At 46.6% G+C, this 14,469-nt stretch overlaps 1 protein-coding gene across 1 annotated transcript; it reads right to left on the minus strand.

The window, feature by feature from the left end:
* Positions 1–128: 128 nt before the first annotated feature.
* Hpx (hemopexin) lies at positions 129–7,898 on the minus strand. The gene is made up of 10 exons (XM_005370219.1): positions 7,793–7,898; positions 7,589–7,653; positions 7,441–7,512; positions 7,023–7,144; positions 4,365–4,518; positions 3,554–3,766; positions 3,205–3,324; positions 858–988; positions 613–775; positions 129–476 (listed from the first exon to the last, which is right to left on the minus strand). The coding sequence occupies exons 1-10, from the start codon at positions 7,873–7,875 to the stop codon at positions 217–219; spliced, it is 1,383 nt and encodes a 460-aa protein (XP_005370276.1). The 5' UTR covers positions 7,876–7,898; the 3' UTR covers positions 129–216.
* Between the last annotated feature and the right edge of the window lie 6,571 nt (positions 7,899–14,469).

Genomic DNA, 14,469 nt, shown 5'->3' on the forward strand with positions numbered 1-14,469 from the left:
GTTCTAAAATGATCATACCCATACACCTTCCTATATGTTCTAAAAATGATTAGTACGTATTTTAAAAAGAGAGTTGCTAGCTTTTCAATTCAAATGAAGAAGACTGTTTCACAATCAACATCCCATGATTCATGTGAAGAAACCATCTGGTTTTATTAGGATGAAAATGGGGAGGTAGCTGGGCTGCACTGGGCTAATTCCCATCAGTGCTTCTTCTTATTGACTGCAGCCAAGGAGGCTGTTGACTCTCTGGGGCTGCGGAGCCACCTTGGCGGCATTCAGTTTGTCTATACTGCTGTAGCAGTACAAATTGGGCCCATGGATAAGGTATAAGCTGGGACCTTTGGAAGAACATGAGTTGGGACCAAGGGACTTGTCCAAACATAGGGCCCCATCAATTTTCTCATGGGGCCAAGAAAGCTCTGTCCATATCGCCTGAGCTCCTGACTTCAGGTCCAGCCACCATAGCCGCCGTCCTGGAAAAAAATAGGCAATACACTTAACATGGCTCCTATATCAGAAGGATCTTCATTTAGCTTTTCTCATGCCCTCCTGATCATCTATGCCATGAAGAATTAGCAGAAGACCCCTTGGCACCCAAAAGCTCCTCACCTGCTGTGACATAGAGCCTGGAAGAACCAGGGCAGATAAAAGTCGAATCCACAGTGTCAAGGCTGATCCCAGGAGGGCTCCCGAGTTCCTTCTCCAGCCGCTTTGGATAACCACTTACTAGGGTATTGCCTCCCTTTGTCAGGAAGACGTATACTTGAGTGCCCTAGGGGACAAAGGAGAGTAAGCAACATAGACCTGTATAGCCTGTCCTCCTGTCCATGTTAAACCTCACTCCCGATACACACCTGGATCAGATAGACTTTCCCATCCCAGGAAAAGGCAGCATCTACTGCCGAAGGCCCCTGGGGCCAGTGATGAGCAATGGGCCAGCTATGCCACCCATCACGGCTGGTGTCCAGACGCCAGTAGTGGGAGCCTGTGGGATACCAAGAGGTAGTGTGAAAGCTAATGCAGTGGAAGGACAAGCCAGGGGTGCAGGATTGAGTCATGAGAGGGAAAGAATGCATGCCAAGGCCAAGAAGAAACAGGGAGAGTGAGAGGAGAGCCATGCTGGGGACTGTGGCTCTACTGAAGCTGGAGTCAGCAGACAAGACTTCAGCAAGTGTGTGTGGTGTATGTGAGTGAGGCTTATGCACATGTGTGGAGGAGGACATGCGCACTCATGTGTGTGCAGAGGCCAGGGGAGGATGTCCTGCTTTATCAGCCGTTCCCCCTCTCCCTGCCCCATTCTCTTGAAAACTCTAGAGCTAGGCTGGCAGCCCGCAAACCCCAATGATTCTTCCCCCTCTGCTCCCCAATGGTAATGGGGTTACAGGTGTACACCCTGGTTTACCTGGCCTTTTTCACGGATTCTGGGGGATCCAAACTCAGTTCCTCACACTTGAGCAGCTAGCGTGCTAACTCACTGAGCCGTCTGTCCGATCGTTTGGTCTCATAGTAATATACTAAAAGATTAGCACTCCCTCTCATCTCCCTTCCCCTCACGGCTCTCTAATTATACTTGTGTTTCTATCTTCCATTGAAATTGTTCAAGGTCAGCACTGTCCTCCAAAATAATGGCTAAGTTCTACCTCCTGGCTTTCGGCAGCAACTGGGTCTCATGTACGCTATGGAGCCATGGGTGGCATTCATGAACTTCTGATCCTTCTGCCTCCACTCGCCATGCCCAGTTTATACAGTGCTAGAGATCTCCAGAGCTGTGTGTATGCTAAGCAAGCCCTCTGCCAACTGAGCTACATCCCTAACCAGTCCTTCTTCATTAAACATTCCAAAAAAGAATCTTGGCTCCTACAATTCCAGACTTATCCGGTATGCTGCTTATCTTTTTGACTATCCTTTTTGGTCTTATGTCTAGGACATCTGAGTTCCTGTTTTGTCCTCTTTCCTTCTCTAAATACCTTTGGCTCCCTTGGTGGACGTTCTCACGAACACCATCCGTATGCCGAGGATGAGCCTGACCTCTTCTCCACTCAGAACGACATTTCCTTTAAACTTTAGGCTCAAATTCAGCTGTCCACCTGACGCATTCATTTGGTCCTATTCGGTACTCCAAACCTAGCATGATCCAATCACACGTCCCCACACACTTACTTTATGTTTTCCCCTAATGATCCCACATGCTTACCATATGTGCATACTCTCCTGACACTTACATGTTCTTACTATGACATGTGTTCTCAGCCCAGTTTTGTAAAGTCACGACATGCTCTATGTTTTCATTAAGATGTGCATTCCTGCTGAGAGGGTACACTCTCCATGTACCTATATACTTCTCAGGAGAACCTGTTAGTCACAACACGCTATATTTGCTCAGAATTAAAAAGGTAATTTCACTTTTCTGGGCCCTTGCCATTTATGCCACTTTTGCTACATATATCTCAGGTTGGACGTAATGTGGTTGTTTCCTCCCATTTTGTAGATCTCGTCAGTGTAGGGAGTGCCCCATCACTACCTGCCTGCCAAATATCATCAGGTGGCTTTTACCAACTGATGACAGAGGACAAGGGATGTGTCTCTTCATTGGACATTCAAAGTAAAAATCTCCCTGAAGCTACAACCTAAGGATCTGGAGTACACAATGCTTTTTTTCTGTCCTTGCAGTGGGAACAATCTCGTCCCTAAGTGATGCTGAGTCCAGAGACTAGGATGTAAGAACTAAGCATCTCGGAAAGATGGGTTCCTGAATAAATGAAGGGGAGCCAGAGTACCCAGAAAGGCACGTGCGAGAGCAAACGACACAAAGAGGCACAGACACAGGCAGATCCAGAGAGGAAACGAGCCAGGAGTCTCAGAGAAACATGCAAGAGCAAGCGATACAAGCAGGCGTGGACACAGGACTCAGCACGGCAAGGGAAACATGAGAAATTGCTGGGCTAGAAGGGTCCCGCCGAGTACACAGACAGGGAGTAGGTGCCACTGAGAATCAGACAGGTAGAAGATGTAGAAGGAAGGCTGGACAATCAAAGATAAGGCTGAAAGTACACATGTGAGGGGATGGGAGTGCAAAGTGAAGGTGAGGTGCAGGGACAAAATACAGGACATGGTGAAGAAAGTGCAGGGGCTGTGTAAGAGAAGAGGTACAAGAAAAAGAGCCAGGAGGCTGGAGATGGGGAATTTGGGGTAGTCTCTCACCACTGAAGGCATAGGTGGCACCTCGGTGATCAGACATTAATGCAGTCAAGCCGGGATCTGGGCTACAGCGTGAATGCATAGGATGGGTGCTATTTGTTGCATTTCTGGGTCTACCATGGCCTGGAAGAGAGGGAGGAAGGTTGGGGTTAGAGTAGGTTCTGCTGATGAAGAGATAGATAGCCAGGGTTAGTAGGAATATGGGCTTCCCCTGTTTGTGGATAATAGGAGAACTCACTCCTAAGATGTTAGCGTACAGCGTTAAGATGGGAGGTGAGCATATGAGGTCAGCAAGCTCAGCCAGCATGGATAAATTCCAGTAGGTCCCAGATGCTGGAGCTTTCTCTCTCACCTCTGCCAGGGCAGGACATGAAGTAATCACGGGCATCCAGAGGGTATCTGGGAGGCACCTCTCCTGAGACGGGGTTGAAGCGCAGGAACTGGTTACCCTGGAAGCAGTAGTAGCGTTCAAGCCACCTCAAGGCTGCGGTGCAATTCCCAACAGCTGGCCAGGAGCGTTCCTTTTTGGTTCTTGTAGCAAAGTCCCAGAACCACTTGCGGTTACCTATGACCAAGAAATCAAAAGCATTTCAATGAGGCTGGGTTATGCACACCTTGGTCCTGCACTGGGGTCCCGGACAGGTGGGATCACAGTGGGTGGCGGCTACATAGAGCAAACAAGCACAGCAGGGAGGCAGCTGAAGAGAGCCATCACACATCGAAAGTCAGCAGCAAGGTGCACATGATCAACCCAGTGATAGAGTCGGGAGAAGTCAGACGAAGAGGAAACAAACTGAAATGTGAGGTAGGAGTTAGAAAGCAGACAAGAAGGGAAGCTGAAGGCAAATTCGGTATGCAGGGGATAGTGTGGAGTTTCTGGAGACAAGGCCAGGGGACGTCAGAAGTCCAAGCTGGAAGGTCAATAGGGCTTTGGTCATAGTGAGATGTGTACATAAGGCCGAGGAGCAGAGGTTGGCCCTGGGGTCATGAGGAATAAAGGAGAAATATTAGCCAAGTTACCTTCATTAGAATGACTTCTGCCCCTTGCTCTACGTGACCTCTAGCCTGTAACAGGCTTTCCCATTTCCTTCCATATAAAGCCAACAGTGACGCTCCCACCATCAGCATGGGCACCAGGATGCCATCTATGTTCTTGGACACACCTTGGAAGAAGAGGACGCCTTCACTCGGGCATTCTCCATGGTGGCACTCCACAGCGGCATCCAATGGGTATGGGATTCCAGGGAATTCTTCTTGGAGCAACTTTGGATATCCATTTTCCTTCTTTTCAGGGGGGTACACCCAGATTTTGTCTCCCTGCATTCGGAAACACTCTTTTCGGAACTGTTCACCTCCAGATACATTGCGTGTGTACGCACTTAGGTGACAGCATCTCCTCACAGTTCCGTGCATTTTCAGTCCGCTGGTGGAGTACACCATTTTACCCCTAGTGCCAATACTCCCAGCCAACAGTCACCAAACTACAACGCACACACAACTGGCCATGTATAACCAGACACTCCTGTGTTACACTTAATTATAGCATTCTTAGTTTTGTCAAGCACATCCACAGTAGGTATCTTCTAGCCACTCACCCATTCACATATTCATTTGCCCATTTATTTATAGATTCATTCAAGAAGCACAAATTGAATAACTATTACAGGCTGAGCATTATAAGAAGCACTGAGCACCCAGGGATAACAAGCGCCCTTGAAAGCAACTGCTACATCCCCGCCATTCAGTTACAGAAGTGAAAAGCATGCAAAAAACATACAGGGGAATGTCTAGTTATGTCTAGAAAAGTCTCAGAAAGTTTTAGTATGGAGAGAAAGCATATGACAGAAGAGATGAAAATGAGCAAGAATTTACCAGGTGGACAGAGGACAGCAGCATAGAGGACCTAACAGATACAGAGTACTCAGAAGATTTTGTGTGACCTCATGTGACTAATACACAATCAACATGGCAAGAGAAACCCCCCCCCAAAAAAAAAAACAAACCAAAACAAAACAGAAAAAAACAAGCCCAGCTCCCTCAGACCCACGTGCACCTAGCATATGGAAACCAGGTACATAGCGGTACCTTTGCTAAAACAGGAAACACAGAGGAAAGGTTGCTTTGTAAAAATGATGCTTAATTTGGGAGGCTGCTGGATTTGGGGCAGCGGAGGAAAAGCTAAATCAAATATTTTTCAACAAGAAAGTGGAAAGAGATTTCCGAAATTCAGAAGAACAACCCAGATTTGGTTTGTAGAGCACAGAGCCCTCAAACCCATGGCAGTGGTTGGAATCACCCAGGGAGGATTCTTGGAAAGGCTCAGAGTAGATCCCCAAACATTTGGGGACTGATTATACTGGCTAGTTTTATGTCACCTTTACACAGCTAGGAGTCATCTGAAAGGAAGGAACCTCAACTGAGAAGATGCCTCAGTAAGAGCCATCTGTAAGGCATTTTCTTAATTAGTGATTGATAGGAAGTGCCCAGTCCATTGTGGGTGGTGCCATCCCTATGTCCTGGGTTCTATGAGAAAGCAATCTGAGCAAGCCATGGGGAGCAAGCAAGTAAGCAGCACCCCTCTGTGGCCTCTGCATCAGTTCCCGCTTCCAGGTTCCTGCCCTGTTTGAGCTCCTGTCCTGACTCCCCTTGCTGATGAACAGTGATGTGGAAGCACAAGCCAAATAAACCCTTTCCTCCCCAACTCGCTTTTGGCCACAGTGTTTCATCACAGCAGTAGTGACCCTAATGAGGACACTGGTTAAGAAGAGGGAGTGGAAAGAGGCTGGAGAGGAAATGAAGCTGTCAGTCACTGCCACCCCAACCACACACACCCTTAGACAGGTTAAGAGAACGTCTTCCTATGAGCAGACAGGTTGGGCCAGGGCTTGGGGCTTCATGAACACAAGAGTCACTGTATTTTATCCTTTGCTTGCCCCCTTGGTCAGGTGCCACTGTGTTGGGAACAATCTGCCCCACATATAAACAGGATCATAGAGGTCAAGGAAAGAAATTGCCATGAGTTAGAAATAACAAGGCCAGCTAGAACTAAATTAGGTATGAAGGATGGCCATTGGATATTGGCCTTTCCTGCCCACAGGTGCACATGCTCCGTCTCTCTGTCTCTCTGTCTGTCTCTCTCTCTCTGTGTCTGTCTCTGTCTCTCTGTCTCTCTGTCTGTCTCTGTCTCTCTCTCTCTGTCTCTCTCTCTGTCTCTTTCTCTCTCTCTCTTTCTCTCTCTCTCTCTCTCTCTCTCACACACACACACACATACACACACACAGAGGAAAATAAGGCACAGGGAGAGGAAACTGTACCTACTGGCAAGGGTCCTGCCATAGTTTGAATGTGTCTTTTAAGGTAGTATGTTTGTTCCCATGCAACAGTGCTGGGAGGCAGAACTTAATAAGATTAGTTCATCAGGGCCTAGCCTCGCAAATGGCTGAATGTCATTACTGGCTCAATATGACAATGGGAGCAGGCTAGTTAGTGTAAGTGTGGGCCTCTATAAAAGCAGATTTGGGCCCTTTCCGGCTCTCTTGTGCCTTCTTTCTTTGACCTTGGTGCCATCTCTCTATAGGCTGTAAGAGAGCATGACTTCTCTTGCGAAATAACAGCATTATGCCCTCGGGCTTCCCAAACTCCAGACCCACAGGCCAAGGGAAATACTATTCATTAAAATCATCTAATATCAGATATTCTGTTGCGGCAGCAGGACATGGACCACATCAGGCTCCACGCAAAGGACACTTGAGGGAGGAGGGACTCTAAGGTTGTTGATTCAAGCCCTTTCCAGCCCAGCTCTTCCCTAGACCCCGCAGTACCTTGATCAGGAAGACACTGTTGGGACCACGGCGGAATGCAGCATCTACAGAGCTGGTGGAGTTCTTCCACCTCTCTGAGATTAATTCCCGGACTCCTGCATGACCCCTCCACACGAACTCCCCTGAAAAAAACAACATTCCCTGAGGGTTCCAGAACAAACCTTTGGCTGATTGAGATAGTTTCAAAGAACTGCTATTGGTAACCCTCCAAAAACCCCTGAGCCCTCCCACAGATGAAGACACCCTCTCAAGGGATCGTGCCTGGAGGCCCAGATACTCCAACCTTTGTCTCTTTTAGACAGACTAATCCATGTAGCCTGGGCTGGTCTTGAACTTGTTATTCTCCTGCCTCAGGTTTCCTAGTTCTGGGAAATTTATATATTACTAGCATATACCAATATGTTTAGCTTTCTCCTACCTTTAAAGAACAGCATGGTTCCATTGTGATCCAGGGTAGTAGCATCAAAGCTCCAGCCATCTGAGCAGCGCTCTGGATTGGAAGAATATCAGTTAAGATGATAAAATGCGGAGACAGAGAAGACAGATTAAGGGAATTGGGGCCTCACCGATTACATCTGAGTCTGGCTTGGTCGCACTTTCACCAACATTTTCAGCAACAGTCTCACGGGCACTAAAGAGAACACAAATAGATATCTGGGTCCATTGGGTGCTACTCCTCTTCCGTAGCTCATGGCCCAAGCCTGGAAACCAGCCCCATCACACTCAAGCCCAGATCACAATCCTCCATGGCTAACACCAGCTTTACTCACGAAGGGAGAGGGTTGGCAGCAGTCAGGGACCAGCACAGGCCCAGCAGCCCCAGGGTTACAGGTGACACCACTGTCCTAGTCATGACTGGGTTAGAAAGGCCACAGACAGCACTGGGCATGAAGCTGAACTTATATATAATTAGTAACAGCACCACCCCCATTTCCAAACCTATTGAGAAAGATTTGACTTCCATGGCTATGCCAATATTGGCAAATGACATCACAGCAAATAAGGTCGAAGTCTAAAAAAATCCAAGACTCTCTCTTCCTGGCACTAGCCCCCACCCCCTTCAGCAAATTTCCAGCTGCCAACACTCGCTCACATACTGACAACAGCTGTAAGTGGTCATAAATCAGAACAGGATGGCCGGTTACCTTCCTGGGGCTGTTTATCTCTACAATGGGAGAAGGAAGAAGGGGGGAGAACGAACCTTCTTTGTGTACTTGAGTATCAAGTCCAACTCAACTAAAGCCTATGGCAACTAACCAGACCTCTGCTTATAACCCTGCACATGCAAATGAGCTTCCTCAGAAACATTCAAGAGAACCTTTCCCAAGCATCAGTCATGAGGGCCTCCTCTGGGGGTACCCCAAACCTTTACAGCTTTATTTCTGGACTAATAGTTGCAAAAATCTTCTGAGGGAAGGCACAGGGCCTGAAGAGAAGGCATTTTTTTTCCCTGTTGTCTCTCTCAATAATTCCAATTTAGCGGGAAACACTTTATTTAGCACTCACACTGAGCTGTAACTAGGATTGCATGGTTACAACTGATTTTGGTACAATGTTGCTGTCTCCAAGCGAGCTTTCTGGGCCAGCTTCTGACCTCCCAGCCTCTCCTTTCCTGTATGTCACCTACCAAAAACTTGAAATTATTTTTCTAGCTACGTATTGATTACTTTTTGTTAGTTTTGTTTCTTAAGCAATCCAGGGTTTTCCACACACCTGGCAAGCGCTCGGACATCCCCGGCCCTGTTCTTGTTTTGTTTTCACTTTGCCGACCTACTTTTCCTCTTACTATTACATTTCTGAGAATTTCCCCTCTTCTGAAGCAAGTGGACATTATTAATAGGGGTACTTTTATGGCAGGTCCATACTGAACTTTAGGGGTCACAGTTGCTTGTCACTGTCCTTTTTCTGGTGGTTCTGTTTTTCTCCCCAGTGTTTAGGTCCCACACCTTTCTCCTTTCTGAGCTATCACCTGTCATTCATTTCTCATACCTGCTATTCTCATCACTCACAGGGCTCTCTTCCAAAGCTGGCCTCATTTACACCCAAGATTTGCTGCCAGCTCAGTAGAGAATTGAAGGTAGAGCCAACTATGTTTTAGACTAAGTCTCCCAGATCTCTGCTCCTTAGTGAGCCTTTTTACTTGGTCTTATGGTCCTCCCGTCCCTCTCCACAACCATAGCAAAAGCCTGAGATAACCCTGTCCTTCTGCTCACGTTGAGCACAGCTCTGCTCCTCTGGCCCCATGATCTCTTTTCCATTCTGCAAAACTTCCTCCGACTAGAACACCGGAGTTCTACACTAGAACACCAGGCTCTGCCATCACACTCAATGTCCTCTTCTGACTAAAAATGAACACGTTTGTTAGTGTCACTTCTTCCTTATGACTCAGCGGGCACAGAGAGACTCCCAAAGGACAAAGGACACAGCTCCTACACCTGAGGTCTGCCACCCACCTTCTCCCATGGCAGGGCATCTCTGGCTGGATCTGTACTGGCAGCTGGCACTCCCAGAGTCCTCTCTTCCTTCCTCACAGCCTTTGGCACCTTATATAGCCTTTCTGGGGGTCCATTACTAACTTGTAGGCCAGTCTCCCTCTGCCTGGCAGAGTCCTCTAGAGAGATATACCACTAGATGCTCATTTTATAGTTTGGCCTCTTCCCATACAGCTCTGGGCCCCTTCATGCCATCCCTGGATCCATCACCTGCCTCAGAAACAGTGTTTCTGGCCCTTTAAAATTGTTGTTTCCTAACTTGTCTACCATTCGTTCATCTGGTGGCTTAAATGAAATGCCAGAACCTCCAGGGACTGTCTAGGCCTCAGTATTTCATAGCCTCAAGCACTCAACACAGCACTGACCTTGCTTTCTAGCCTCTCCCCAGAGGCAGCCACCTCTGCTTGTCCCCAGTCCATCTAGCTCTCCTCCTGCATGGACCAAGGGACTTGCCCATAGTTACGCACAGGCGCCCCCTGGAGACCACAGGCACCAGTGCACTCAGGCCTTCTACCACAGGCCAGAGACTGGGAAAAGTCCCCTCCTGCTGATGGACTTTCCATGCTTGCCCTATCACTTCTAACCCCTAGCTACATGAGCTTAGGGCGCATCCTTTCCTCTGCTCCCTTCTTGTCCTCTGTAATCCTCCACTGTTCAGAGGGGACTTAGAGACCTCAGTGTCCGGCTTGATTTCTGGGGAAATTCAAGCTCTCAAAAATACAGTCATTTCCTTTTTGGTATAATCTTTTCAAGTCTCCCAACCAATAGCTTTTTTACTTCCTGCAGGAAAGACTGAACATAGGCCAGCAAAAGCCTTGAATATCCTCGGGCATTGCAAGGCTCTATATTTAAGCTGAACATTGACCTCATTATCCCTTGGGACAGCTATGTCCAACCTGCCCTAAAGCTAATCTGATTTCAGTCATTCCTCCTGAGGCCACTGACTACTCAGTGTGCTAGGCCAGATGCTTTCACTGTGTACCCCAGAGCAGGCACTGGGTTCTCCCTTTCCTGTGGTTAGAAAGCTTAGGAATAACTCCGGGCACCTAAAGAGCCCACAGCTCCCAATGGACCCCTCCAACAAGAACTTTTTTCTTGCTTTATAATGGATCTTGGGAACAGCCCCTTCCTTTTATTTTGTTTCTTATTTGAACGTGTGTGCCTACTTGTCTGGGTGTGTACTGTGTGCAAGCAGGTGCCTGAGGAGGCCAGAGACGGGGGTTGGAACCCTGGAACTGTAGTTACAGGCAGTTGGAAGCCTCGGAATATGGGTGCCGGGAACCACACTCTGGTCTTCTGAGACATCTCCTCTGTCCCTAAACAGCCCATTCCTATCTCCCTATGAGTAGAAAAGAATTTATTCACATCTACCCATATTTGCTGTTGTATCAAGCACTTATTGAAATTTCATTTAATTAAATGTGCTATTTTATTCCTGTGGTTTGCAAGTGTTTATTCTCTCCAAATTCATGTACTGAAAGTCTACTCCCCAATGAGGCAGAGGTGGGAGGTAGGACCTATGGGGAAGGTTTTAGGGAAAATGCAGTTATAAAAAGGTTCTCTCTCTCTTCTGCCATGTGAAGAGCAGCCCCTCCTCCCTGGGCACCCAGTCTACCAGCACCTTAGTCTCGGACTCTCTGGCCTCCAGACCTGTGAGGATACATTCCTTTTATAATCACCCACATGGACATTTTGGGTTAGCTGTACAAATGGCCAAGGCAGAACTGTTTGTCTTATTTTTTGATTGAGGAAACCAATATAGATATCTTAGCCAAATCACAATGTTAGCAACTGATGGAGCCCTGTTTTAAATTCTGGCTTCCTGATTCCAAGGTGGGCTCCTAAGCTTATGCTGCTAATTACTTAATAGTTATTCTCTAGCAGGAGGAAGCTCTGACTCATAACATTTGCTGCCTTCTATGGTGGAAATTCTTCTATCACAGTTGATCAGACTACCAAACATTTGAAATACAGTAGGGGAGACTTGCCTACTGTATGGAGTCTATGTGGTCTTCGTACCCCACAGAGGTAAAGAAACTCGGGGCACAAGAAATAGCAAAATAAATAGCAAGTGATGCTTTTGAATATTCTTCAGTGTTGATTTTAAAAAAGATGTAACTTTAAGGTCATAGTTGAATATTTGTTGTTTGGAGATAGTATGTAACCCAGGTTGGTCTCCTGACATTGAGCTCAAAGGCTTGTTTGGTTTTGTTTCAATGGCTTTTTGAGACAGGGTCTCTCTGTGTAGCCCTGGATGTCCTAGAACTCACTCAAAGCAGACCAGGCTGGCCTTGAACTCAGAGATCTGCCTTCCTCTGTCTCTCAAGTGCTGGCATTAAAGGTGCACACCACCACCGCCTAGCAGCTCACAGGTTTATGATCATAGATCCCAGAGAAATCTACATGCCCATCAGCATGGAAAGATTCATAAACTTTTGTTAATACATATTTTTATTTTTAAAAACCCTATATGCACCCTTAAAACAAAACAAAACCAAAATCCTGGGGATACAGCTGGCCATGGCAGTACATGACTTAATTCCAGCACTCAAGAGGCAGGGGCAAGAGGATCTTTGTGAGTTTGAGGGCAGCCTGATCTATGTAGGGAGCCATGATGCCTAGCTACTGTTTAATGACTGGCTTTTAGAAACCATGTCTCAAAGTCCCTGATAGCTTTTGTGAGGCAGGGACAAAGAGCTACAGAACCCACTAGTCACCATACTGTTTAATTGTGCAGAGAACATAATTATTTTTTGGTACTGGAGAATCAAATATGGAGTCTGGCACACACTAGACAAGCATCCTACCAGTGAGCTATACAACACCAACCCCAAGATAAGGGCTTTATCTGCATTTTCTCCCACGGATGTATCTTCAGCATATGGAACAATGCCTAAAATACTATATTACATAAATATTAACTACTGTGAGTTCTGCTTTCTAATTATACATAAAGCCTGTATACTTACTTCTGCCCCATTGCTAGTACATGCCCCATGTTTTTCATCTGCCCACTGAGATAGCTTCCTTCTGTTGCTCTGGAATCAGTCTGCTCCTCTACACCATTTTTTCATTATCATGGTGCTCTCCAAAGTGATACCTGAGGTTACCTGTTCTTGCTTAGAAGATTTATTACATATTCCAGCTTTGTCACACCTCACCACCTCTTCACCTGGCCCCCTTTTGAGGCAGACTGGCCTGGAACTTGCTATGAGGACTAGACTCTCAAATACATAGAGATCCAACTGCTTCTGCCTCCCAAGTGCAAGGATTGAAGGTGTGTGTCACTCACTGCCTGGCTCTTTTCTCGTTCTTATACTACCCTCCTTAAAAACAAGCATCTGACTGAGGAGCCTTCTCTTTTACAGCACACCTCACATATCAGCTTTTTTGGGGGGTTGTTTTAAGACAGATCTGGCTATATGGCCTGGTATCACTGTGTAGCCCAAACTGGCCTCAAACTTAAAGCAATCTGCCCACCTTAGCCTCCCACGTACTGAGAACTCAGGCTTGTAAAGATAAAACTATACATTGTTTTCGCCTTTTGGGATATATGTCCGGGAACTCTCTATATAGACCAGGCTGACCTGGAACTCACAAAGATCCTCTTGCCTCTTGAGTGCTGAAATTAAAAGTACATACCACCATGCCCAGCTATGTCTCCAGTTCCTGTTTATTTGGTTTTTAAGGTACACTAGGGTATTTAAAGATACAGATTAGCAAAAAGTTTATGTACCTATTCCATGCTAATGGTCAATCTGGAATCTGTTTTCTGTTTTAAAAGCTGTGCTAGGGGCTGGAGAGATGGCTCAGAGGTTAAGAGCATTGCCTGCTCTTCCAAAGGTTCTGAGTTCAATTCCCAGCAACCACATGGTGGCTCACAACCATCTGTAATGGGGTCTGGTGCCCTCATCTGGCCTGCAGGCGTACACACGGACAGAATATTGTATACATAATAAATATTAAAAAGAAAGCAACAAAAACCAAAAGCTGTGCTAAACATTTGGTGCAACTCTTTTCGTATTTGTCCAGCATGCCCTAGATTTCGCCCCTAGAACTGGGAGGGAACAGGTGATTTTGAAATGCTAGGTCTTCCACAGGAGCAGTTTCGAGATGTTAATCACTTTCGTTTCCGCTGATGTCTCCTCCCCGCCACTCTTCACACCAGTTCATCACTGTGTCACCCCTCCCTAGTGCTGAAGTTCTTCAGTGGTTTGTGTTACAGCTCTAACTCTTCCAATCGAGTCTTTTCCTCTCTTCAACCAACTTCTTTCTGAAGCTACTTTGGCCTCCTTCAGATTCTAAACCCATCAAGACCTCCATTCTCAGGAAATTCCTGCTTTCTTTACATAACATTATCCACTCTGCTTCTTCGGCAGGCTCCTGATGAGGAGTGGCCTCCCCGTTTCCCCCCATTTAACACTTTCTGTCCTGATGAGGAGTGGCCTCCCCGTTTCCCCCCATTTAACACTTTCTGTCCTGATGAGGAGTGGCCTCCCCGTTTCCCCCCATTTAACACTTTCTGTCCTCGTACTTTCTTTTCCCTTCACACTTGACCTCAAGTTGTCTTACATATGTGGCTCTTTGTCCTGACATGTCTTCTTTCCCACTAGGTGTAACTTTGATAAGGACACGGGCCATTTCTATCTTGTTATCCTAGGGCCCATTGTTCTTTCCGACCAATTGTCCTAAGTAGTAAGTGTCTAGCAAATCTTTACTAGATGAATGAGCCTGTGGAACATGCATATCCATAGGGCAATGGTTCTCAGATTGTGGGTTGCAACCCCTTTGTGGGTCACATATCAGATATCCTACATATGTGACAATTATGTAACAGTAGGAAAATTCATAACAGTGGGAAAATTAGTTATGAAGTAGCAACAAAATAATTTCATGGTGAGAGGCCACCAAAACTAAGGAACTATGTTAAAGGGTCTCGACATTAGGAAGGTTGA

Source organism: Microtus ochrogaster, unplaced genomic scaffold (genome assembly GCF_000317375.1).
Source record: "Microtus ochrogaster isolate Prairie Vole_2 unplaced genomic scaffold, MicOch1.0 UNK73, whole genome shotgun sequence".
NCBI lineage: Eukaryota > Metazoa > Chordata > Mammalia > Rodentia > Cricetidae > Microtus > Microtus ochrogaster.